Source organism: Parasteatoda tepidariorum, chromosome 8, assembly GCF_982258835.1.
Source record: "Parasteatoda tepidariorum strain Cologne lab strain chromosome 8, Ptep-v5.0, whole genome shotgun sequence".
In the NCBI taxonomy this organism is placed as follows: Eukaryota; Metazoa; Arthropoda; class Arachnida; order Araneae; family Theridiidae; genus Parasteatoda; species Parasteatoda tepidariorum.
Window position 1 is genome coordinate 51,681,072 of NC_141762.1, and position 26,131 is coordinate 51,707,202.

Sequence of the window (26,131 nt, forward strand, 5' to 3'; positions counted from 1 at the left end):
TTTATTTAACTCAAGTCAGATGAAATTTTGGTTTTTACTGATTATAAATATTTACAGATTATAATTTTATAATAGGTAATATCCATATGTTTAATAAATATAGTAAATAAATGAGTGTGAAAACAAAAAGATTAATAAACTTGTTCCTTTTATATTACTGCATTTATATTTTATAATTCCAAATTTAAAAAATTATGAAACATAATGCACTTAACAATAAAGAAGATTCAAATAGGTAGTGATAATGCGTTATTTAAACTTAATATAAAATACATATAACCAGGGTTCCCCAAGTGGGCCCACTTTGAAAAAACCCACTTGGTGTTTTTTTACAAATTGGTTTTTTTAAATTTGATTCAAAAAGAAGTAGCTCCTAATACTATCATTGGACGCATCGTTGAAGTTAACAAATATTTTAGAAATGTGCATCAAGCACATGGATGGACAAATGAAAAAAACTGCTTGATGACCCAATGACACTAGGTGGAATTCATATTATGAGCACGTAAAAACTTTTGCCAATAATTACCATAAATATGAAGAGATTGTTCTTCAACATCAAAATGAATCTAATAATAATACGTCAAAAATATTAAATAATGTTGGGCTTTACCAATAAACTATCAATTGGGAAAAACAGATATCAATTGTTTCTTAAGCTTTAAAAAAGCTTCAATCAGAAAACATTTCAATTTCAGAAGCTGTTGAAATATGAATTAACTTACTATCGTGTGATGAATTAGAACCCCATAAACATTTTGTAAAAAGATTCAATCAGGCTGTTCAGCCACATCATTTATTAGCATATGCGTCCTGGATCCCGAAACAAGGGGACAATTTTTAAATGATGAACAAGACCAATTAGCAGAAAACTGTCTTTCTAAGCATCATCCAGAATTCCTGCCACGTGTTATGGCATTCAAAATTTCCGATCCTGAATACTTTCCAAAATCAAAGATGCTTGAGTGCAAAAAATAGTGGAAAATTATGGCAAAAAAAATAGGTAAATAAATAAATAAGTAAATAAATAAATAAAATTCCTAGCTTCCACAAAATTTCTGTCAATTCTTTTTTATTTGAACTCAGCACCAGCATCCTCTGTCTCTATCGAAAGACACTTTTCAAGTTTCGGTTTGGTGCAGAGTAAACTTCGAAATAGATTAGGAATAGATAAAGCTACAAAACTCGTAAAAGTGTATCACCATCTAAGAGAGAAATGTAGACCTTTTGAATCTGTTGTATGATAATAATAATAAAGGAAAAAATTGGACCTTTTTTTTTTAAGTTAACTCTTAACATCTGCTGACAATTTTTAACTATTTGGAGAAAGTTTATCACAATTAAAAAACGGTTAAAAATTAAAATATTACTTTAAAGATTTTTTAAATATTATTTTTAAGATTTCATTTGAATACAATTTATTTTGTTTCTTTTAATCATGTTTAAAATAATGAAAGCAAACAAAAAAAAAAATTCTATGAAGTGATACATTAAACAATAAACAAATTTAAAAGTTTTATTTTCTGAATTTAAAAAAATAAGCTATAACTTTTTATATATGCTTTTTTTATAATTTTAAGATTAATTTGTCTTTTGAAACTATAAAGTTAAAATGTATCTAAAAATGCATATATTTATCTAAATATTTGAAAAAAGGGGCAAATAACTGATACTCTTTATACGTAAATTTAATTTCACTTTCTGTTAATCGTATTATAAAAACATGGAAGACCATTAAATATTTATTCCAGTTTAATTTTATTACAGGTAAAAGTCAGATGAAATTTTAGTGTTTACTTATACAACTCTATTTAATAAATAAAAATATTTTCACAGTAAAATTTATGAGCACTAAATGAAAAAACCCAATTTTCCCCGGGTTTTTTCAAATAAAACCCAATTTTCCCCGGGTTTTTTCAATAAAACCCAGGTGGGTTGGGTTTTTTCAAACCCTGGTATTTTTGGCTATTTTTTTTTTATTTGATGTTTTTTTTTTTTTTTAATTTTATTTCATTTAGCTTGTGTTAATTGATAAACAGACATACGTGTTATCGGGAAGTTGGTCCAAATTCACCAAGTTTAGTTCGAAGTTAACCATTACATAAATTTTTTAAAAAAAAATGCTTTTGCATAATTTATCACCTTTTTTTTTTAATTAAACGTGTTTTTAAATTTTGACAAAAAAGGAAAATATTCTAACGTTTTTACGTAATTTGATTTTGAACAATAAAAATTCGTACGTCGTAACATGGCTTTAAATTTTTTTAAATCAAAAATCTAAGAACAAAATAACTTTATAAAATATGAAATACTGTATTATCAAAGTTTCCTCTAACCCTTTTACTACACCTCCGTTTTTTACGCACTGAAATAAATAAAAAAGGGGACTAATTTTTTTTCTTTTTTGCAACGAGTCATTTGGAGAGGTAGAATTTAAATTATCCTTCCCATAAAATAGAAACTCAGAAAAGGAATTTTTGATCAGAAACTGAGAGAAATGTGTCCTTTAGAACATAAAGAGAAGACTCGTATCTTGACCAGTGATTTTTTATTTTTTGGGCATAGACAAATGGGAAACAAAAATTAAATAATGAAAAAATATCGAATGGCAATATCAACTACAAGTATTTTCTAAATGTTTGAATCAATTCAATATTTATAAATTAAAGTATTTTTTTTATCACCACTTATCTTAATATTGCACTTTGAACATGCTGTAATTATCATACATAACCTATTTACCCCTTTTTAAATTTTTAACATAGTTATTTTAGTCACATGTTTTGGAAATTTTTGAAAACAAACAAGGTGATGGAATACTCGGCGCCATTGTAGCCCACTTGCTTCGTTTGGAACAATCACTTGATTTTCAGAGCAACAGAGAATCCCTGCCAAAAAAGTTCTTTTTATTTTTTCTTGTCAAGTTCTAGTTCAAGCTCTCCGTCCTTACTCTTACGTTAAAGGTCGCGTAAATTAAGTGTTACAATCTTACTTGTCTCGCAAATTTTATTATTCCATTGAAGAACTTCTCAAGAATTAAGTCATATTCTTTCGCACACAAAAGATTTTGATGGGATTTATGTGAATGAGGAAATCTTTTTTCCTCTGAACTGACTAACGAATTTGAAGACTCGTTTTATTCTGAGATTCTCGCTGTGACAGGAAGTTCCCGATCAGGTGTTCTGGTTTCCGATTTCATTAAGTTAAGTTATCATGAATTCATGCAGAGGCAGGTATTTTCCTCGCCCTTTCGATATCAGAAAGCTATCGGGCTATAGGGTTACAGGTAATTATGTATTTGTTTATTCATATTTTTAATCAAGCAATAAGTAAAGTCACATTTGGAAATTTATTTTAAAACTCGCACCTGAATTACTTCTCAATTGAACAAGATTACTTTTGTTCTAAAATATGTTGGGCAAGTTTACAGCTTAATGTTGACAGCGTATGTTTTAGAAGAATAGATAACAAATTTAAAGCTTTATTCGAATTTTTTTCAAGCAAACGCTTCTAAGTAATCTTTTTTTATGCGAAAAGTTTAGTTTAAAAGAGGTAGTGAATTTTCTTTTAAATTATGGAAGTGAAGAATTTTTATCATGGTAGTAGCAGCCGCCCAGTTCTTTAGGGAGCGAAATTGAAATACGTAAAATATTTCTCAAAATTTCACAATTTTTTTTTTTTTTATCTGCTGAAAGATATAAATTTATTTTCAATTTTTTAACTTGCCAGCTAAATTTTAATCTGAGATCCGTTAAACCTACAAATTACCTTAAATTAACCTACAAAATATTCTTACATAAAGCTACAATAATTGTGTATTTTGAAAACTGTGTTCTGGGTTATATGTAAAATCGTGGCTTTTAAGGAGGGAAACAATGATGATTGAGAAACAATTACGGGGATTGGTGAGCGGAGCGAGCATATGAGGAGCCTCCTAGCGTACTAAAAATTGATTATTCCTCCTGTTTAAAAGATTCCGAAACAATCGTGCATTAAGTAATTTTTGTTCATATTTTTAACGAATTTATTTTATAATAGTAAAATTTCTTACATTTTTTGTGTATCGTAGAATTGTTCCTCTGGCCCAATACTCTGAAAAAAGATTTTTTTTATACGGTAATGAAATATATTAAAGAGGAATTATTTTAAAAATAAAAGAGACTTCGATTAAAATATTAACTTTATAAACAAAATGTACAAAAATGCCAAAAATAGTATTTCTATATATGTATACTTGTATATATATGTATATGTATAAGTTTTTCCTCTGCTTATTTCGTCAAAAATGTTTTATATAATGTCGCTTAAAATTTTATTTTTGGCATAACTTGGGCCCACGTTTACTTTCAAGCAAAGTAATTTGGTCAAAAAACTGCAAATTTTAATACAAACGAACGCGCCAACGCAGTCTGCGGAAAATTTTTACTATTAGTACTAAAGACAAATAATTTGCCTCTTCAAATGAAGTTTCTTTTTCGAATTTTCATGAAAAACTCGTTTACGCTCATTTTTCTCTCTTTTAAAATTCACAAGATTTAAAACATCGAGTTTCGTATTTACGCCATTTATTATCAAATATCGTGTTTCGTATTTACTCGATTTATAAGCCATGATTTTGATTTGTGTTCAAGTTAATTAAAAAATTTTACGTCGAAAATCTTATTCACGCGATCGTATAAATCGTATTAAATCGATCACGAAAATCGTATTTTAAAGTTAAATGTCGAGGTTCGTATTCGCGTTATTTAAAAAATCACATTTTATTCATATTTACTCAATTTGAATAAAATCTTACATCAATATTTTTATTAAAACTTTGATAACATTCTATGGATAAACTCTTACTACGTACTTTTTTCTTGTTTAAATTTTGGGTATTTTTTCAATTATTTGGAAAGTTTCTGCAATTTCGATTTACAAATTTTTTTAGTTTTTTTTTATTACCCTAAACTCATCCAAGTGGTATGGATCAAAATTGAGTTCTAAAAAAATTAATCATTTTTAAGAAAATCCTTGATTTTTCAAACTAATTTCTCCAAAATGAGGTCTAGTTAGGAAGACTGAGGTGGGCTGGTTAAAACTAGTTATAAGAGTTAGTGCATACAGAAGATTTTTTTAATTGAGATTTTGTGTTCCAAGAAAGTTTTTCATATTATCTTAGTCTGCCTGTAACTAATGAATGAATTCTTATGTCACAAACTTTTTATTACTGTATAGTACAGAACCCGTTATCCGGAAATCAGAAAACCGGAAAACTAAAAAAACCGGAACGAAATTCGATACATTTTCCAGCAATTTTTTAAGAAAAAAAATTTTTTTTTCCTCTTAGGATTTTAGGATTTTTCTTTCTTTTTTGAAAGATGTTTACCTTACCATCATTTCAGAAATAATCATTAGCGTATTACCTCATCGTTTTTTCTTATTTTTAAGATTATTTCCAAATATTTTTTTTTTTTTTTAGTTGGGTTTTACACTAAAAAAACGGCTTTTTGTAGCGATTCAGAAAACCGGAAAAATCAGTTATCCGGAATAGCGGTAGTCCCGATCGTTCCGGATAATCGGTTCTCTACTGTATTTGGGTTCCGACTGCATGACAGAATTATAACAGCTAAACATAACTTTTTGGCAGGAAATTTTTTTTTAAAAATTAATTTATCACAAAATGGCAGCTTATTTTGCAAACTTTTTCTTAAAATATACTAAGTAGGAGGTTACATTGTAATGTAAAGTACAATGTCAGGGGCCTGTCCAAGCCAGATTTACTCCTGTTTAGCGGTACCTTCCCAAATTGAACTTTTGGAAAAACTGTAGTTTCACAAAATACTTTTTCTTAAAATTTTATCTTTGTATCGTAAGAAAGGATAAATACATATTTTTGTGTTGATTTTTGATATAATTTTTAATTTTCACAAATTATGTCTAAATTTTCACATAATAGGTACCTCTCAGAAAAACCTAGCCAGACTTCTGAATGTAATTTCACTGAAAATGACTGAACCGAAGTAACCTCATTTTGACCCATCTCTTAAAAAATATTCCTTTTTATATAAACCCGCCTAAATCTTTTGCTTTACTCAATTGTTCACACACATCAAAATTTGTGACAATAAAATGATCCAAAAAGATTATGGCTAACATTTATTTTTACTGACCTAAATTTTGTAAATGCCAAAAAAAAAAAAATGAAGTCAATAATAAGGTATTAATAGCATTTGTATGTTGTGTTTAGACCATCAGATCTTTCAACCATTAAACTCTTACATTCAGAAACTTTCTTAAATGGCATTTCAGTTCAAACTTTTCAGATTATTGTCAAATTTTTATTTGTTATACTTCAAATTATTCTTGAATATTTCCAAACTTTTCAGATTATTGTCAAATTTTTATTTGTTATACTTCAAATTATTCTTGAATATTTCCAAACTTTTCAGATTACCGTCAAATTTTTATTTGTCATACTTCAAATTACTCTTGAATATTTCCAAACTTTTCAGATTACTGTCACATTTTTATTTGTTATACTACTTTAAATTATTCTTTAATATTTCATCATGTAAAAGTTTTTGCCAATTTTCTATTTTCATTTTTAAAAAAATTAGTAATTATAGAGTTGTCATCTGCTTATGGTCTGTGTTAGTTTAATGATATAATGTAATTTCTATTTAGATATTTTTTGTGATAATTGAATTTTTATTATTTTTTTTTTATAGGTGATCGTACCAACTATGTTAATTTGCCTCATGTTATTGCAATGGTTGGTTTGCCTGCAAGAGGCAAAACCTATATATCCAAGAAATTGACTCATTATTTGAATTGGATTGGCATCAAAACTAGAGGTAAAATTAAAAAATTCTAACTTATTATTATAAAATACTTTTAAAGTAACAAAAGAATTGGTCAATATTTTTTCATACTTCACAATCACAAAGAATTTTTTTATAGTTTATCTTAATATGCGTTAATGTTTGTAACCATATGTTTTATTCTGAGAAATATCTCTACAGCTCAAAAACTATTTCAAAATTTGAAGCTTAGTCCATATGTCAGGCCCATCCGGAATCTCCACTTCACAATTCATGTGAAAAAAAGTTTTTATTTTATCTATCTATTCCATTAGACTTTTTTTTAGATATGTATTACTTGAAAAAAATTTAAAATAGTTAGCGCTTATTAAGAAAGTCAACTATAAAAAAAAAATTTTTTTTTTTAGGACATTCAATTAGAAATTGAAGTGAATATGAATCTATGGGAATTAGGTCCGTTATGGATTCATTTCAATTGTAGTAGTGTTGTATAACTATTATATGAATCTGAATGGGGGTCCACTATAAATATGATTCCTAGTTCACTATGAGGATATTTATTTAACATCAGTTTACTCAATATTAATGTAAATTTATGTTTACTTTAAAGTAAAAATTGTTTTAGGTCAAGTATTATTTTTTTAAATTATTGTATAAAATATCAATGTCCATAATGGATTCTACTTCTATAAGAATAATATCAGCTTACTCAATATCAATGAAAATTTATATTTTAAATTAAAAATTATATCTCAATCAAATTATTTTAGGTCAAGTATTTATTTGTTAAATTCTTATTATAGTATAAAAATATCAGTATCTGCAATACTTAAATGAAAACAACTGTAGTTTATTATTTAACTGTAGTCCATTATTTAAACAGATATGCCATGGGACCTTTTTCAAATTCTGAAATTTATTTTCTTTTATTGAATTTTATGTGTCATTTTTTGGCTTTTGCTAAAACAGAATTTTAAAAAATGGCTACTAATATCCATTTCTTCCAGTTTTTAATGTTGGAGAATATCGTCGTTCTGCTACTGAGGCCTACAAAAATCATGATTTTTTCCGTCCTGACAATGCATCAGCGATGGCCATTAGAAAGTTAGTTTTAATTACTCAGCAATTTTCTTATTTACTACTTACTTAATAGTTTCAAAAGAAGTTCTATATTTTTAATATTCTTTTCAGCAAATGTGCTCTAGATGCTTTGGAAGATGCATGTAAATGGCTTGAAACTGAAGGAGAAGTTGCCGTAGGTTTCTCTTTTTTTTTTTTTTATATATATATAGAATAAAAATAGTATATAGGTAATATAATATAGGTTTCCTTTTCTTAATATTTTTATACACTTGCATATTATATTCCTTATGACAAATACTAATGTCATAAAATTTTACATCAAGAATGTAATGTTGTATCACTCAGTAGAAAATTATTTCTTCTGTAATTGATATAATGATAACTAGTTATAATTGATATAATTTTACCTAGTGTTTTCAAATTAATACTACAGTACAGACATGGGTGCAAGTCTTCTGTCCCCAGGACGGATTTCCGTCTTTCGAAAATATCCGCGGACGGAAGTAAGATGGAAACAAGACTGACTCGAAAACGGAAATCGGAATTTTTTTTTTCTGTCCTTAAAAATACTTTTTAGGTCTACGTTATTGGTCTACTTTCTTATGTCCTGTTGTTATTTTATCCAAAGACAGATGAATAAATATTTTTTGTACAGTATTTAAACTTGATGTATTATGGTAAAACTTTCTTAGATAGTTTGTATATGTCGAGGGGGTATTGTGTATGTTAGGTATTTCAATCAAAAAATTTTCAGTCTTGGCCTTCTTTCCAACTTGCACCTATGAGTACAGAACCCGTTATCCGGAAACCAAAAAACCGGAACGAAATTCGATAAATTTTCTCGCCATTTAAAAAAGAAAAATTTCTTCCTAATAAGATTTTACGATTTTTCTTTCTTTTTTTAAAGATATTTACCTTACCATAATTTTGGAAATAATCATTAGTGTATTACTTCATCGTTTTTTCTTATTTTTTTAGATTATTTCCAAATTTATGATTTTTTTTCGTTGGGTTTAACAATAAAAACACGGCTTTTTGTAGCGATTCAGAAAACCGGAAAAATCAGTTATCCGGAATAGCGATGGTCCCGACCGTTCCGGATAATCGGTTCCCTACTGTACTATACAATTCTCACACACAGTTTCTAAATAAAACTCTTCAGCTCAATTTTTAAAATGAAATTTATATTGAATAATCTAATTTGGAATTTTTAACTTAAAATCTTGTATGTTGAATAATGATGAGAAAATATTATCAGTGTAATGATAAGGAAACTCTGCATTTGTGAAGTCCTTGACACTATCTTTAGAAAACAAGTTAAAATGTAAATCTATTGTAAATTAAAATAGAAAGAATTATTGCAAAATTATTTTAGAACAATAATCAAAGCAAACTAGAGTTTTAGTTAAGATGCAAGGTAACAATTGGTTCTGTTAAACCTTTCTCCGCTTCAAAGTATTTAACAGAAAGCAAAATTAATAACTACTGCTATATAGCAAAATCTAAGCTTTGGTTTAGATATTAAGCTAGATAATAAGCTATCCAGCTTAAAGTAAAAAGTAATACAATCATGCCTAATCTTTTACATTGTGGTTCAAGCTAATAAAGGCATAAGTTTTATTTTTCATTATCTATCATTCTTATAAAATTGTAAACACAAATTTTGTCTTTAGTTTTCATCCCTAATCCCTTTAGTTTTCTCCACAACTACTTGGAATGGTTTTTACTATATGTCTATAAAATAAAATGTTATTTTTAAAAGTAATGTAGCGTTAATGGTTTTGTTGATTAAGGGCCACCCTCCAAGGGAAATATACAGGGCTTGGACAAAATAATGGAAGCACTTCTACAAAACTTTTTATCTTTCTCAAGATACATAGAGAATCATCTTATAAATTTAGAAGTGTTTACATTATACAATTTCTTGTACTTATCAAGGAAGTTTTAAAGCTTTTAGAGGATTGAGGGACCAACAATAAATTACAAATGGATAATAGTGTTTTTGGACACCCTATGCCTAAAAATGTAGCAATTCATTTGTATTTTGTAACAATTATTTTGGTTATTATATGCAATAATTGCACGGAATTTCGTAAATCTAGTTTAAATATTTATGGAGATGTGCATTTTTATAAACTAGTTTTTTTGTCTTACGTTTTTTGCTATACTATGATATCCAATAAAATTAAACAAAATTTTTGTAGCAATTTAAAATTGATTACAGAATTATATCTTTAAAATTTGAGCAAAAGGTGTTTAAAACTGTGCAAGATGAATAATTAAAGTAATTTTTTATACTGCCCATGCTCAGAAAAAAATTAACCTTTTTTTCTTATTTTTGTAGTGAATCTTATTTGGCAACTATTAAAAAAGTCCAATTTGAGTGTCTAAAAAAAGTTAAAAAGTTTCAAGCAATTTTTGAAGTAGCTTTTGAACTTTTTAAAAGAAGCTCAAATTGATTATGCTTTTCCCAAGAACTTCATTTTGTAATATTAAACAAGATTTATTAAAAATGATACCAGCAATGTTGGGGGTCATCCCATCTAAAACTATCTTTTCTTTTGCTTGTTTTATTTCCTTATATAATCACATTTTGGTGTATGAACGTTTATTGTAAGGTATCATAATTTGTTATTTAATTTTATCTTATGATGCAAAATATTTGTGGAACTTAAGAACTTTAAGCTTTCTTTTAAAAACTTCAAAAATTGCTTGATACTTTTTAAATTAAAATATTCTAATCTAGTTTTTTTCATTGGTTGCAGATATGATTCTCTACAAAATTATGAAAAAATTTAATTTTTTCCACACATGCAAAATATAAATAGACTACTTTAATTACTTATATATAGTAGCAAAGTTTTCAATGAATTTTTTTCAAATTTTAAAGCAAAAATTTTATAACTAATTTTAAATTGCTCTAAAAATTTTGTTTAATTTTACTGAATGTTTTTAAAGTTAAAGCATAAAAACAAAAAACTTAGCTTTTTATAAAAATGTATCTTCATAAATGTTTAAGCTTGGCTTACGAAATTTTATGCAATAATTCCATTTAATGGCCAAAATAATTTTTACAAGTTATTAATTTACTGCTTCATTTTTAATTTTTTTGGCACAGGGTGTTTAAAAATGCTATTTTCCATTTGTAATTGATTGTCAGTCCCTTAAACTTCTAAAAGCTTTTAACTTTATTGATATGTATGAGAAATTGCAAGATCTAAACACTTCAGAAGTTATAAAATGATTCTTTAAGTATTTCTCAAAAAATATGAAAAATTGTATCAGTGTAGAAATGTTTCTATTTCGTAAATCCCCTGTATAATTTATAAGACACTCTTAATTGCCTTTTTTAATGCTTGAAAAGCTTCCCTTCATAATCTTGTATAAAATTTTTTTGGTCAGAATCTAAGATAAAAATGCTGTGTCTTTATTTTATTGAAATTGTATAACTTAAATAGGTTTATGATGCAACTAATAGTACACGTGACAGGCGAAAATTGATTCAAGACTTTGTGTGTGAAAGACATGGGTTCAAGTTGTTCTTCATTGAATCTGTGTGCTTTGATCCTTCCATTATTGAAGTGAATATCAGAGTAAGTATGTTTGCACTTTCATGTTTAATATATATTGCGGAAGCTAGGCTTGAAAAATTTAAATAGTTTCACAGGCTTTGCTGAGCATGTTATTCTAACAGAATGCAAGCTCATATTAATAAAAGATTTTATATGCACCTAAAACATTAACAGTGCATCTTCAACACTTTCATTTGAAATATAAACCAATTGCATTAAGTAATTACAAAAGTAGTAGCTATTGCTACAAATAAATAATATGCTCAAATTAGCATTGATGAAGGCAAGCATAGCATTATTATTAGAGCATTATTGGCAAGTGCATGCTCTTCAACAGGCCTACTTCCTTTCTTCCAAAGTAGGCAATTGACGTAAGCTTTTTTTCAGCAAAACTAAGCATAATTAGTATTTTAAAAAAAGCTATTGTTTTATAAATTCTTTTAACAAAATTCAGTAGCTTTTAGTGTCTGTCAAATAAAATGGATTCTTCCTGGTACCATTTATCCACCTGGCATTTGGCAATTTTTATGTTAACTGGTGGAGGGCTTAATCAGTATTTTGCAATATTTTATTTCTGATTTAATATTCACATGCCTAGCAGATCATGTTAAGCAATATATTTCTAGAACCTTTGTGAATGCATGACTTATGTTTATATTTGTATTTATCTTTTCTGAGTACTGTATTACACACATAGATCCTTCAATTTGTTGAGCAATTCCTGGATGCTAAATCTTTAACAAAATATTTTAAATTTAAAAGACAATTTATGTGGCGTTCGTGACTAATGTATTCATTTTTGAAGTCATAATTAAATTTTTTAATAATTAAATCTTGTTTAAAATAGTATAAAAGCAAAAAATGTATGCCTGCATTTCAATTGTATTGTTGAATTTTTTTTTAGTAAACTAATATTTTTATTTAGAAGTAATTAAATAAAATTTAAAAAAAAATTTTATTCCTAAAAGTTCCAGTCAAAATAAATTTATAAATCGTGCATTTGGAAAAGTTTTTTTCCAAGATATTTCAATTTAATAAGTACTCAAATAATTTAATATATGAATATGCTAAATTCAAACCAAATTTAATCTTTTTTATTCTAAAATTTCAAATTTTACAGTGAAAATTGGACTTGTACTTAACATAAAGGAAAAATGCTAAAATTAGAAATTTTAATAAGTCCCATGGTTTCAGACCAGGGTTAGTCTATTATCCATTCAATTAGTGATATTAGCTTTAAATTTTTATATTACATTATTCATTTTAATTGCTACAATGCTTTGAATGGGTTTCTATATTGTTGGTATTTTAGCTTTAGAAGTGATATTGTAAACTAATTAGTTGAAAATTTTTTCCTCTTACATAAACTTATAATTTTTATAGAAATAGTTTTAGATGTGATATTCAATAATACAATCAGACAATTTTTTTTTTAAAAATAACATTTCATTTTATAAGAGTTTAATTTTAAATCAAATGTTTTTGTAGTTTTTTAAATAATTACCTATCAAACAGCTGTATAGTTTCTCCCCTTTTTTTAAGGAAGTTAATATTTAAACTGTTGGTTATAATTTTAAATCACTAAACTTGTTAAATTTAAAATCATTAAATGTTTCAGGAAGTGAAAGTGCATAGTCCTGATTACAGAGATAGTGATAAAGAGGAAGCACTAAGGGATTTCATACAAAGAATAGATCATTACCAGAAGGCTTACCAAACACTTGAAGAACAATATGAACCGAATTTCTCTTTCATGAAGATATTTAATGCAGGAGCTAAGGTCCTGGTTCACAGGCATGAAGGTGAAATAGTTATTTTTTCAATTTTGACAGTGCATCTCAAATTTAAAGCCCTTTTCAAAAGGCTCACTCTGTAATAGGTTAATTCCTGTAAGGTCTCAAAGCAGTATAGCTCTAAGCTTTTACCTTATTCGGATTCTTTTTTTCCTTTAAAAAAATAGTTACAAATTTTGGTATTATCTCTAACTACATTTTATATCATCATTCTTGTATTTTTTTATAGTTTTTTATTGCATTATATTTAATACAGTAAAATTTAAAAACAATGTTCTGCCTTAGAATGTTCCATTGGAAAAAAAAAAGTTCCATGTCTATTGATTTAATATTATATATAGTACTTCTTTACCCTATTTAATAGATATTTTCATATGTTTTTAAAATAACTTTTAGACTTATAAGTAAAATTGAAAATTCTTATTATCATGAATTTTTATTTTTCAAATTTTCGGATTGTAAAGTTAAAATTTTTATTATCTAACTGAACTAAAAAATAATATATGAGTGATCTTCTGCATTCTATTATAATGACAATGGATAATTTTTCAAAGATAAGGCTGTATTAATAATATTTTGATTAGGATGAAAACTTTGAGCAAAACTTTTGTTAAATGTATGTTATTAAATTTTGTTGTATATATATTCTTGACATTTGGGATTGGTTACTGGTTAATTTTGTTAAATGTTTCATTTTTATTGCAGGTCACATCCAAAGTAGAGTTGTTTATTACTTAATGAATATCCATATTTTACCACGATCCATCTACTTAACTAGAGTAAGAGTTTTTTTCTTTCTTTCGCATCATGAAATAATACATCCATTTTAGATGCTCTGATTAACATAGTGTTCTGTTTTGCAGCATGGTGAAAGTGTTCTCAATGTCAGAGGTAGAATAGGAGGTGATGGAGAGTTATCTGATAGAGGATGGGAGGTAGGTTTTTAAATTGCTTTAATGATTAGAGAAGTAGATATTTGGGCACAAATTCTAGTGGTCCAACTTTATTTGTACAGCATTCATTGAACTAAAGCATTATGACCACCTATTCAATAACACGTTGCACCAATTTTGGTTTTCAATGCAGCTGCAACTCTCTTTGTTATGGGTGCACCAAGTTTTTGGTAGATAACTGGAGACAGGTTGTACTAAATGTTTAAACAGCAGTCACATAAAGTCTAGATATTCTGACGTAGTTGTGTTTGATCTCTAAGCTGCCTTTCTATCACATGCCAAGTGTGCTCTATCTGATTAAGATCTATCAACTTAGATGGCCTGGACAGCAATTGGAATTCATTATTGTGCTTCGATTTACTGTCTTTGAATCACTCCAACACAATTCGAGACTAATAAATTGTGGTGTTGTCCATTTTTAGTTAGGTGAACAGACATTATGTATGGGCTAAACTGATCCACACTTCTGTCCAGAGCTGCCCATGAGAATGACCAGTCAAAGCATAATCCTGTTACCACCAGCCTGTCTATGACCTGCTGTATGTGCGGGGAGTAACTGTTTGTCTGAAAGATACTCGGATACAATAATTGGTGTGATAAATGAGAAATTTTGATTCATCTAACCAGGCAAATGTAGGCCTGAGAACATTGACAATGACACTTTGCCATCTGTGTCAAGTTTTACACAAGTGGGACATCTGCTATGCAGTCCCATATCCAAAAATATCTTCTGAACTGTGTGTTTTGAAACACTTGCACTTGGGGCCTGCATTGTATTTAGTTTTTATTGGTGCTAATTTAGTTTCTCTAAACAGGTCAGTCTCCAGCATTTCTTTTCTTTAATGATGCCTGGTCATCTGGCATCTACTGTTGGTTTCTCATTTTTTCTACTTTGCAGCAATACTTACAATGGTCGACTATGCACAACCTACCAGTCGTGCAGTTATGGAAATACTCGTTCAGTCTTCAGGCCATTTAGATCTGCCCTCTATCAAATTTGCTTATAAATCAGTAGCGTTTACCATCTCTCGCCAAAGTAAATGAAAGAATTCCGTACCTTTCCAGTTTCAGTTTAATACTATTCCAACTTAATCAAGTGCCCTCTTTGTCATCCGCGCGAGTTTTGTAAAAAATGTGGGGGTGGTAATAAGGTTTTGGCTCCTTTCCTTTTATCCTTTCTTTAAATTGTTCTGGTGTTTATCCTTTCTTTAAAATGCATTTTTTAATGTTGAAATTAAAAAATTTTTAAAATATATATTTTTTAGATTTAAGAATTGTTACTAGAAATTTTGTTTTTAATGTAATGTAGTTTTTTTTAAAGTCTTTTTTAGGAATTCTGAATGTTAAAGTGAGCTTTTTAATTAGTATTCTGAAAACTTTTCAGGTGGATAATCAAGTGTAATAATTTTTTTAAAATTTCATTTCAGTACACCAGAGCTTTAGCTAAGTTCATCAAAGAACAGGACATTCCTAGATTAAGAGTGTGGACTAGTCAATTGCTGAGAACTATACAAACAGCTGCTGGGATTGAAGCTCCCCAGGAAAGATGGAAAGCATTAAATGAAATAGATGCTGTAAGTTTTCAATTTTTTTCCGTGCAAAATAATTAAAATAAAATGTTTATCAAAAGTATGGTTGTAATAATTTATTTTTCAACACTAATTTTATATAAATTGTTTTAGATCATATTCAAAATTAGCTTCAATAGGTACGTTGAGAATTATAATATATATGTATATAATGTAATTTTTCCTCTTAAGTTAATTCCTCAACTTAATTATTTTAGTTTTTGTTCTTCCTATTACTGGATATTTATTTTTATTAAGTGTTGCTATGTGGTCAGGGAAACTTGAAATTGTCAGGTTTTTTGATTTTGGGATAAAAAGTTGGAATAATGCAATTTTAGGCCAAAACCTGAAAAATCTTGCAACAAACCTGAAAAATAACCAATTTTAAAATTGCCAGTATTAAATGATGCTCAAAGTAAATAAGTCTTACATTAATTTTAATTATTTTTGTAAAAAACATTTTTTACTAAGTTTTTAAAAATTGAACTTTGTATAAAATGTTGGTGTTTAATCGGAAGTAAATTTTAGATGGCTGACTATGCGACTCTTTAAATTATGTTTCATTGAAATTTTAAGTTTTTCAAATTTTTTTTTTCAAAATATGACTTTTATCTATGATTTATATTCTTGAGTGCTATATAGCTAGCAGGATCTTCTAGTAAGATTTTTTTTCTTAAATTAATATTGGCCTATTTTTTTCGAAATAGTGGGAAAAGTCCAAATTTTATTTCTAAAATTGTATGAAATCTTGTTAACTACTTTTTCTAACCAATTTTATATTTATCTTTATAATGGTTGTAAAAAAATAGCTTTTTGAAGTATTCATTTATCTGAAAGTTATGTAATTAAGCCCAATTAAAACCTGTAAAATTGAGTTGCATCATCTTTATTTTCTGTTTTAGGGTATTTGTGAAGAGATGACCTATGAAGAAATTCAAGAGAAATATCCAGAAGACTTTGCTGCCCGTGATCAGGACAAATTTCATTACAGATATCCAAGAGGGGAAGTAAGTAGGCATTAGACTACCTTTTTAGAATCCATTTGTGCAAATCTTTTAATTTTAACTCTTTGCCAACAAACATTTGACATTCGATCCCTTAAATTTTTTTTCCTCACTTAAATAATTGGGTGGCATTAACCGGAGGAAATTTTAAGAATTTTAGAAGACCAAATTTTATTAATTTCTATCTTCCAAGATATGTTTGTATATTAAAGGAAATTTAATATTAAAACTAGCCAACTTATTTTTGTTCCAATAGTAGTCTGATTTATCCTATGACTAATGAAGAAAAATTATGTTTTTATACATACAAATTATTAGTTACTTTTTCCATATTTAAGAATTATTGCAGTAAAATATTTATATATTTTTAAATCTCATATTTTTTTCTTTCGGTATGATTAACTAATTGGTTTGTACATCTCTCCCGTTTGTCATCAGTAATAAATTTTTTTAATGCAAATTACTGCCATCATTGTTAGAATATTTTTTTTTCTATTACATTAGAATATTTTTATTCTATTACATACCTGCCAACTTGTTCTGATTTATTGGAACATATTTTTTCCTTACTTAGTGGTAGTAAATTTTATGATTTAATATTATGTTATTTATTTAATATTGTTTATTTAGCAATTTAAATTTAAAATGATTGTTTCCACTACTAGATATACAACAACTAAAACATATTTATTTAACCTATTAATTGTGCAGAGAAGTTCATTAATGTAGGTCAAATTAAAGAAAGTTTACCATGAATTATAATTTCGCTGCTGTTTTAAATATTCTTACTTCTGTGGTAGGACTTCTGTAATGGCAGCAATGCTATCAAAAAATGCAAATAATTGTTTTGAAATTGTTCAAAAAAGATTCTTTTGTAAATTTTGAGTTGATCAGTAGGTTTAAATATTGATTTATTAGCTATTCACAATAAATTTCTTTAATATATTGCTTTTATTTTGTTATAGTCTTATGAAGATTTGGTTGCTCGATTAGAACCTGTGATAATGGTATGATTTATTTTCTCGGATTATTTTTTAGATAATCTGTTGTAATTTTTACACTAAATGATTTGTTTATTTTACAGGAATTGGAGAGACAGGAAAATGTTTTAGTTGTTGGGCACCAAGCTGTTTTAAGATGTCTTTTAGCTTACTTTCTTGACAAAAATTCTGGTACGTTTATTTTATTCCAAATTTTGATGTGTGCCTAGTATCAGAAACTTCTGTGATCATCTGCAACTAACTGCTTATCGAAAACTGATATTCTCAAAAAATAGCTTGTGATAAAGTTTTAAACCATAAGAAAATGTTTAATACTGCTCTAAGAGGTATAAATCATGTATTTATATGACTACACTGCAGACTTCAAGGTAGTTGTTGATTTGGGTGCTGAATAAAAGATTCAAGATACACTGGGGGCTTTTATTTGGCCAAGCTTTTATTTAAATTCATTCCAAATTTCAAACTGGTTAGAATTTTTTTAATTTGTAGAAAAGTCGCTCTAATAGTTAAAAACCTGTGATGCCACAATAGGCATTATATATATCCTAGCTTTTAAAATTTAATTTCTAATACTTATTTTTTTAATCATTATTAATCGAATTTTAATTAAATTAGACTAATTATTTAATTAGTATTACATTTTATAAAAAGCAAATATAAAATATTTTATTCTTTTCTTAACAATCAATGTAACGGCAAAATTTTTATTTCAATACTAAATTTAAGACTCATTAATTCACTGTCTTGACTAAATCAAAAACAAAAATCTATTTCTAACTCTTTATTTCTTACCACAAAAATGTTTCATTTACATGGTTATACTAATTCTCAGTCTTTTTGGTGATTCGCTTTCACCAAATTATTTTCAAATTTAATATTGGTTATGGGGGGTTGGCTTTGTTATCTTTTGATAAATCACCAACCATGGATCTCTTCCCATGCTTCTATCTGTTAAGAACAGTTCAATGTTTAATTTGGCTTTTGAGTAGGCTGATCATGGGGTATCTATCTCCCATGGCCTGTGCTTATTGATATTATTATGTAAAATTTATTTAACTAAGAACCTCTTATTATGGATTAAATATAATTTTGTATCTAGAGTTCTGCAAATACTAAATAAAAGCTTTATTATAATTATGATCTAGTTTTCATCTTCAACTGTCATTTTCACTATCCCGTTTTCAACACAATCTTCAATTAGTCAATTATACCATATACTTCCAACCACACCTAATTTCGCCATTATGAAACTATATTAGTTCAATTTGACTAGAATTTAATAAGTAATTTCTTTATCCTATATCAGGGTTGCCACAGGTGACTAAAATGCTACTATTTGCAACTATTTTCGACCTGAGGCAACTATGGCAATTTTTTTGCCTGAAAAGGCTAAAAAAGCAACTATTTTCAGGAAATGGAGACTATTGGGAGATTTTTCTGTTCTAGCAATGTTTTTTTTAGCATAAATTGGGTTGACAACCTGCGGCCGTGGTAGCTTTTAAACATAATTTCTTTTTCTTAAAAAGGAAAAAAATATTGAATTGCAAATTTGAGTCATCACTTTTAAATGCACTCAATTTGCACAGATTCCATTGTGAATCTATTTTGTTTCTCAATCGCCTTTTCAACAGTTATTGCTATGAAATTCTGCATGATTTTAAAGAACTCAATTTTTAATACGATACTATGCCTAAATTTCGAATTTTAGTAATCACTTTTATATATATATTTGCTAAATCAATTATTGATCAAGGAAAAATTATGTGAAATTGAAAATTAATAGAAAGAGTATGTTTTTTTTTTTTACAGAAAATTATTTTTCTGAATGAATTCTAGCATTTAAAAGTATTTAGTGTTCTGCAAATATACAAATTTTTTTTATGTAAAAATTTAGTGCTAGAACATAAACGTTTTTTTAAAAATTATCATATTGGCCATCAACTTGACTAAATGAATCATGGTATATAACAATGAAGTCATTTAATAAAATTTTAGTCATAATATTGAAAATTTTTTGTTCTTATTTAGACAACTATTTTCATAATTTTAGGCGACTATTTTAATGCTTTAGGCTACTAAAAGCAACTATTTTGTTCATTTTTTTCTGTGGCAGCCCTGTATATAGGCCTTTGCTGATAATATCTCATACCAGGATAATTTAAAATTTTCTTACCTACATTTTCTGTCTTATTGATTCATTTTTGATTTTATGAGTTGTTTCTGAAATTGAAAAAATACCTGGTATAATTAATATTAAATAGCATTTGTTAGCCTTTTGCTGAAAAAAAGAAAAGCATTGAAAGTATTTGCTAGCTTTTTACTGATATTGTTCTTTCTTGAGAGTCTTAGCTTGATTTTGATGTAAATACGCATTTGGAGATGAAATATTGTCGAATTATCTTTTTTTCTGCTAATCACTTTCAATTCTTTTCTTTCAGAAGAATTGCCATATCTAAGAGTACCTCTGCATACTGTGATTAAACTTACACCTGTTGCTTATGGATGTGAGATGGAGCTCTTCAAACTTGATGTTGATGCTGTTGACACTCACAGAGAAAAACCACAGGTAAACAAGGGTGTTTTGGCCCTTTCTTATATATCTATCATTTATTTTACCTTAATCGGTTATAATTATCTGTGCAGTGTTTGTTTGGTGTGTATTACCAATAAAAACTTTTTTACATAAGAATTTATTTTTATGCTGTCCATTGTTTTTCTTCCCAAAAAATAAATTTTCAAAAGCTGAAGAAAATGAATAAAGATTTGTTATTAAAACTGGATGTTTCAAAAATTGCAGAAGTAAGAGGAAACTACATAATCTAACGTTTAAAAATTTGGAGTTTTAAGTCTGAAATTTAATTTTTTTTTTACGCTAAATTCGTTTTAAATTCTTCTATTTGTTTAAAAACATATTTTATATAATTTAGACAAAAAAATTTTGTGCTTAAGAAATAGATAAAAGGTAAAAGTGACAATATGTATAGATACTTATATTTATTTATTTATTGCAATTAATATTTATGCAACTGAATGTAATGTACTGGCAATTTAAAAATTCACAACAGTTGTTAATACCCTAGCAGCAAAATAACTTAAAAACTCATTGGGCCAATATTCCTATGGATAGCTTAATCAATACTTTATTGCCCTTATTTCACCAAAATCGGTCCTATGCAGATTTATTATGTTCACCTGATATTTTATTGCCATTTTTCAGACTATGGCGGTTGGATATAGAAGTATCAGACTCAAGTGATGTTTTACACCCGTTATTCAGCCAATATGAACCCTACTTAAAATTGTTCGATTGATCCAATATTTTATGGCTGTTACTCAACCAATACAGACAATATATAGAATTGTACAATTCACCCGTTATTTTAAAGACAATTCATCCAATCTAAACCCTATTTAAAATTAACAGATTAACTTGATATTTCCTAGCCGTTAAATAAAACATAAAAGATAAAACAATAAAAGCTTTTCTTTAAATTCATATTTAGTTTTGAAATATCATGGACAGATAGATCAATATAACTCTAGTGCTAAATCAAAACATGCGGTGCTCTTGTTAACTCTATTTTCTACTGTCAGAACTTGTCATTTTGACCAAGGTGAAAAAATTTTATAACCGCCGTTGAACAGCCGACCTAATTCTGTTTTTATGACTGCCAATGTTCAATTTCGTGGACTTGTCTTTTTGATCCTAATCCAGAAAACAAGGGAACTCCTGGATCAAGTATTGGGAGAAATTTGCTTTTGTGGCGGACTTTTTGATGGAACTAACTTGCATTTGCTTTGCACGGAGAGGAAAACCTCGCATGGTTAGCTTGATGATAAGGGGACTCTAACCCATGATCACATACCACTGAGGATACTTTTTGCAAGCTCGCAACCGGTATGACCCGGGTGTGAAATTTGTATCAACAATCCATTTGCTGGGATTGGAACCCATTAAGAGGCAAATGCTCTATCCCCTGAGCCACCACGGCTCTAGGTGAAAATGTTTGTAGTTATTTCCAGTAATTCGGTAAAGATTGGGTGTTTAATCAGATTGCATACCAAGTTTTCTGAACCCCCCTCTGAAATATTGCCAATCGTTCAAATGCAGCTTTATCACTCTAATTTTTAACTCTTGCATCTTCAAACGTAAATTTTGACCAAAAACTTGCCTTTTGAAACAAGGTGAAATTCATTTCCAGTTATGCTGTACAGACTGCATTTAACCGGTTTGTGCATTGTGCTTTCGAAGTCCACTCTAAAATAGAGCCGATAGCTGAAGTGCAACTTAAGTAATCATCCGGCAGTATCAAGAATAAGAATTAATTTTTGAGACCCAGGGATCTGTCCAGGGCAAATTTACTGCCGTTAAGTGGTAGCTTCACAAATTCAATTTTAGGAAAAATGGTAGCTTCACAAATTCAATTTTAGGAAAAATGGTAGTTTCACAAATTCAATTTAAATAAAAACGGTAGTTTCACAAAATACTTTTAACATATTTTCGAGAAATATTTAAATATTTTTGAAAATATTTTCTTATTTTACCATATTTTTGTGTTGATTTTTTTATAAAATTTTTAAATTTCACAAATTATGTTTAAATTTTAACAAAATAGGTACCTCTAAAAAAAGACCTAGACAGACCCCTTACATCACTTAGTTTTCTAGGCCAAATCTCACCGTATTACCTTCAATATAACGAGTGAAAGCAGTTTTTACTTCTTAAAATATGTGTGTTTAATTGTTCTATTTATTAATTTCAAGATATTTGGATCAGCTGAGAGTTTTAAGACAAAGCATTTACAGTGATTTTTCTTATTTCATAATAAATAATCCTAAACAAAAATTTTCTTTCAATCCTGTACAATTTTACCAAAATTTTATGTAAACTATCAGAAGTTTAATAGACAAATAAAGAAATATATCTTTTCAAAGGATGAATGTTTATATTTTACTTGAACTATTGTGAAGTAAACAAAAATGACTTGCAAGCAAAAAAGAAAAGTCTGTTATAGGTAGGTTTGTTTGTATTGTAAATCACTTATTAGGGAACTGGATATAGAAATAGATATTATTAAAATAATTTAAGTCTTTCCAGGTTTAATAAATATAAATACAAAAATGGATCTTAATAAAAAGCCTGTAATGGTGTTATATATTTCTAGATAATGTTCTTAAAATGACTTTCGATGTCGGACTGAGATTGCGCTTCATAAGTTTTATAATAATAGGTCCTAGAACAACGTTACATTGTAGTCAAATATTTATTTCTATATAGGACCTTTCTAGGCTTATAATATAGGGCCACTATTGGGGTATCTAAATGTTTTAATATTGGTCCGTGAATGGTTTTGAACATAGGACCAATAAAGGACCCTTATAGGCTTACAATACAGAGCCTGTAGCATAGCTACTACTGCAACTATGGAATTCCAGTTCACTAGTATATAAGACTTGTTAACTTGTTTATATCTTGGGGTACCTCTTGATAGATGAAGGTCGAAATTGTCAGTAGTCTAGCCCTACAAGGGAAGCTCGCTTGCCTCAGCGAACACTCTAAATAGGTAACTTTCGTAAGTGATCTGAACACTACTATCTCGATATGAACACGCCTAGTTTGATGAATGGAATACAGTGAACAATTGACTTGCAATTTGTAACTGCATCATTGAACTCCTCATGCTGTTGCTACTCAGTCTAGATTAGACACAACTGGATCCTTTTGCCTAGCCCCACATGGGTGACTGAACATGCTTGCCTCAACCAACACTATACAAGCCAATATTAGGGTATCAATATTTTTATATTGACTCTAGAATGGCTTTCAATAATTTACCGATATTTTCTCTGTAGGCCCCTTATACACTTATAATATTGGGTGAACATTGGGACAGCTAGATTTTTCAATATTGGTGCTAGAATGATTTCCAATAATGAGCCAAAATCATTTTCTATGTAGGACCATTATAGGCGTATAATGTTGGGTAAAAATTGGGGTGTCTAGATTTATCGATATTAAAAAATCTAGACTTGCCAATATAAGTCCGGCGCAGCATGTTCTCCTTTGGACTTTGTGCCATTAAATCCTACATTCAATTCAATCCCAATATAAGTTCCTTGGTACATTTTTTATGGGATCCATATTTGCTAGTTTTGAGCCCAACAGGGACCAATTTAAAATTGTTGCTAGGGTAGTGATAGATTTGTTCTGTTCTGTTTAGGAAACAAGAAATTTGTTCTTACCAAATTCCAAAATTAATCAACCTATTATACTGCTAACTGAACTGCAAAACAGTGTTTTATGGTACTGTCTAAAGTTAAAATTAAGATGTCTATTATGTTGGCCATGATCTCTTGACTTACTTTAAACTAATTTTAAAACATGGGGAGAAATAGAACATTTTCCTGCTCATAATGCAAGACTTCAAACGCTTCAATCTTTCTGTGTTTTTATTTTTAAAATCTTTAGTCAATTTGAGGACATTTGATAATTAATCCAATGTTTCACCATAGAAAATGTTGTAAGCTATTATACATGTTGCCTAGTTTTTTAATTTTTAACGCACTATACTTAAAAGCTAATTATAATCAAAGCTGTTTTAATTTTCCTAAAGCAACAATATAGTATAGCACAACCTCTGTTGCATATGGTTCTCTCAGTTATCACAATATCTTAATTTCTATAGGTTTATTTTCAATAAAAAAAATTAAATGCAGTTACAGAAATCTGTTTGTATCTGCTTAATATACAAGTATTACCTCAGCCTATCTTCATAAAATTCCTATGTTTTAATTTCTAAAAATTCTATTTGAAACTAAAAGAATTTTAGGTAATAAATTCATAACATTTGCAAGTAGTTACAATGCTACAAGAAAACTGCATTTTACTTAATTACGTTATACTTTTTTAGAGAATAAGTTGAATTTCCAATATTCTGTTATCTGCAATACAATATTTTCAACTACTTTTTCATTTGAACTTTTTGACCTATTCTTAAATTATTATATAATTGAATTTTCCTGGCTGCATATTTTGTAATACTGCAGCGTCAAATTTTTTTTTCTTAATTTCAGCGCAATCTACTGCTAGATTTCTATCTTTGTGTTTAGGGTATTTTAACTGTACAACAATACATCATTACAAAATAATAAAAAATGATTTAATGAAAAGCTTTTTAAGTATCTCATTTTATGTTTCTGTAGTAACACACTCTAGTTTAGTCTAAAACAATCAGAAAAAAATGCTTTTTTATCTTATATCCCTTGCTAATAATATCCAACTAAATGTATCTAAAAGGTATTGTAATGTATGTATCACACTTGTAAACAATATGAAAAACTTGTATGGTATTTGTTTTATCATTAAATAATTCTAGCCTATTTTTAAAGAACTTTTTAAGCAATTAATATAAGTCTTCATCATTCTGTATTAGGATATGGAATGTATTTTACTTTTGTTAATATACTGGAAACTTTTCTTGAACTTTCTATTCCTGAAGTTGTAAATTAACTGTTCTTGTAGTGTTATGTTTGTGTGTGTTGTGCTGCTGTGTTGTTTGTGTATCATTGTGATTGTTTAGCATTAATAATTGTCTTTAACAAGTATTATGTCGTTTAAATGTATTCTAACCTTGCATTGCTATTTGAAAGAAACCACATTTTAGAAGAATTTTTTTTTAAAATTCTGTAATAAAAATTATAATGCAGTATTAGTTTTATTTACAGCATGCACACTGAATAATGACTTAGTTATAATAAATTAAAAGTAAATTATATGCATTAGCTGTTTAGAACAGTGTATTAAAAAAATTCATATCATTTATATTTGAATAATGTGTTAGCAATACTATTTATCTACAGCCGATGTGATAATTGTTTTTTTAATTGAAGATCAATTTATTGCTTAAAACTTTGTGTTAAATGAAAACTTTAAGCAAAAATAATTCTATTTTTTTTAAAAATTGGATAAGTAATAAATCAGTTACATATCTTTTAATATAGAATTGCTTATTTAACTGTTATTAATAACTGGTGTAAAAATAAGTATTTAAATTTATGAAGCCTTATTAAGGATGAACTTTTTTCACTATTAAAGTATAATCTTTGAAAATATTTTATTTAATATAATAACCAGGTGATAATTTTTTATACACAGAGTTGCGTTATAAAGCAAACTTATTTTGTAAACAATTTTTTTTTTTTAATTGAAATTAAATTTTTGTGGGAAGGAGTTTGTATTTGCCTATCTAACTAGTAGTTTTATTCATATGATTATGTTAAGACTCTCACTTATTTTCTGCACTTGATTTTCATAGCTTTCAATTAAATTCTTCTAAAAAAATTTCTTACTACAT

General features: G+C 27.8%; 1 protein-coding gene across 10 annotated transcripts in view; it reads left to right on the plus strand.

Moving 5' to 3' along the window:
* LOC107450223 (6-phosphofructo-2-kinase/fructose-2,6-bisphosphatase) overlaps nt 1–26,131 on the plus strand; it is a 50,243-nt gene that overhangs the window by 9,825 nt on the left and 14,287 nt on the right. For 2 of the 10 annotated variants that reach the window (XM_043049887.3, XM_087150304.1), the window contains exons 1-13: nt 3,129–3,286; nt 6,711–6,836; nt 7,811–7,907; nt 7,995–8,058; nt 11,345–11,479; nt 13,077–13,260; nt 13,957–14,030; nt 14,115–14,186; nt 15,632–15,778; nt 16,675–16,779; nt 17,742–17,783; nt 17,861–17,948; nt 20,219–20,343. In XM_043049887.3, the coding sequence (XP_042905821.1) occupies nt 3,214–3,286; nt 6,711–6,836; nt 7,811–7,907; nt 7,995–8,058; nt 11,345–11,479; nt 13,077–13,260; nt 13,957–14,030; nt 14,115–14,186; nt 15,632–15,778; nt 16,675–16,779; nt 17,742–17,783; nt 17,861–17,948; nt 20,219–20,343 (1,332 nt within the window). In that variant the 5' untranslated portion in view covers nt 3,129–3,213. Of the gene's footprint in view, nt 1–2,825; nt 3,287–6,710; nt 6,837–7,810; nt 7,908–7,994; nt 8,059–11,344; nt 11,480–13,076; nt 13,261–13,956; nt 14,031–14,114; nt 14,187–15,631; nt 15,779–16,674; nt 16,780–17,741; nt 17,784–17,860; nt 17,949–20,215; nt 20,344–26,131 lie in introns of those variants that run through there. The other 8 variants (XM_043049892.3, XM_043049888.3, XM_071181398.2 and 5 more) reach the window with 6 other exon arrangements.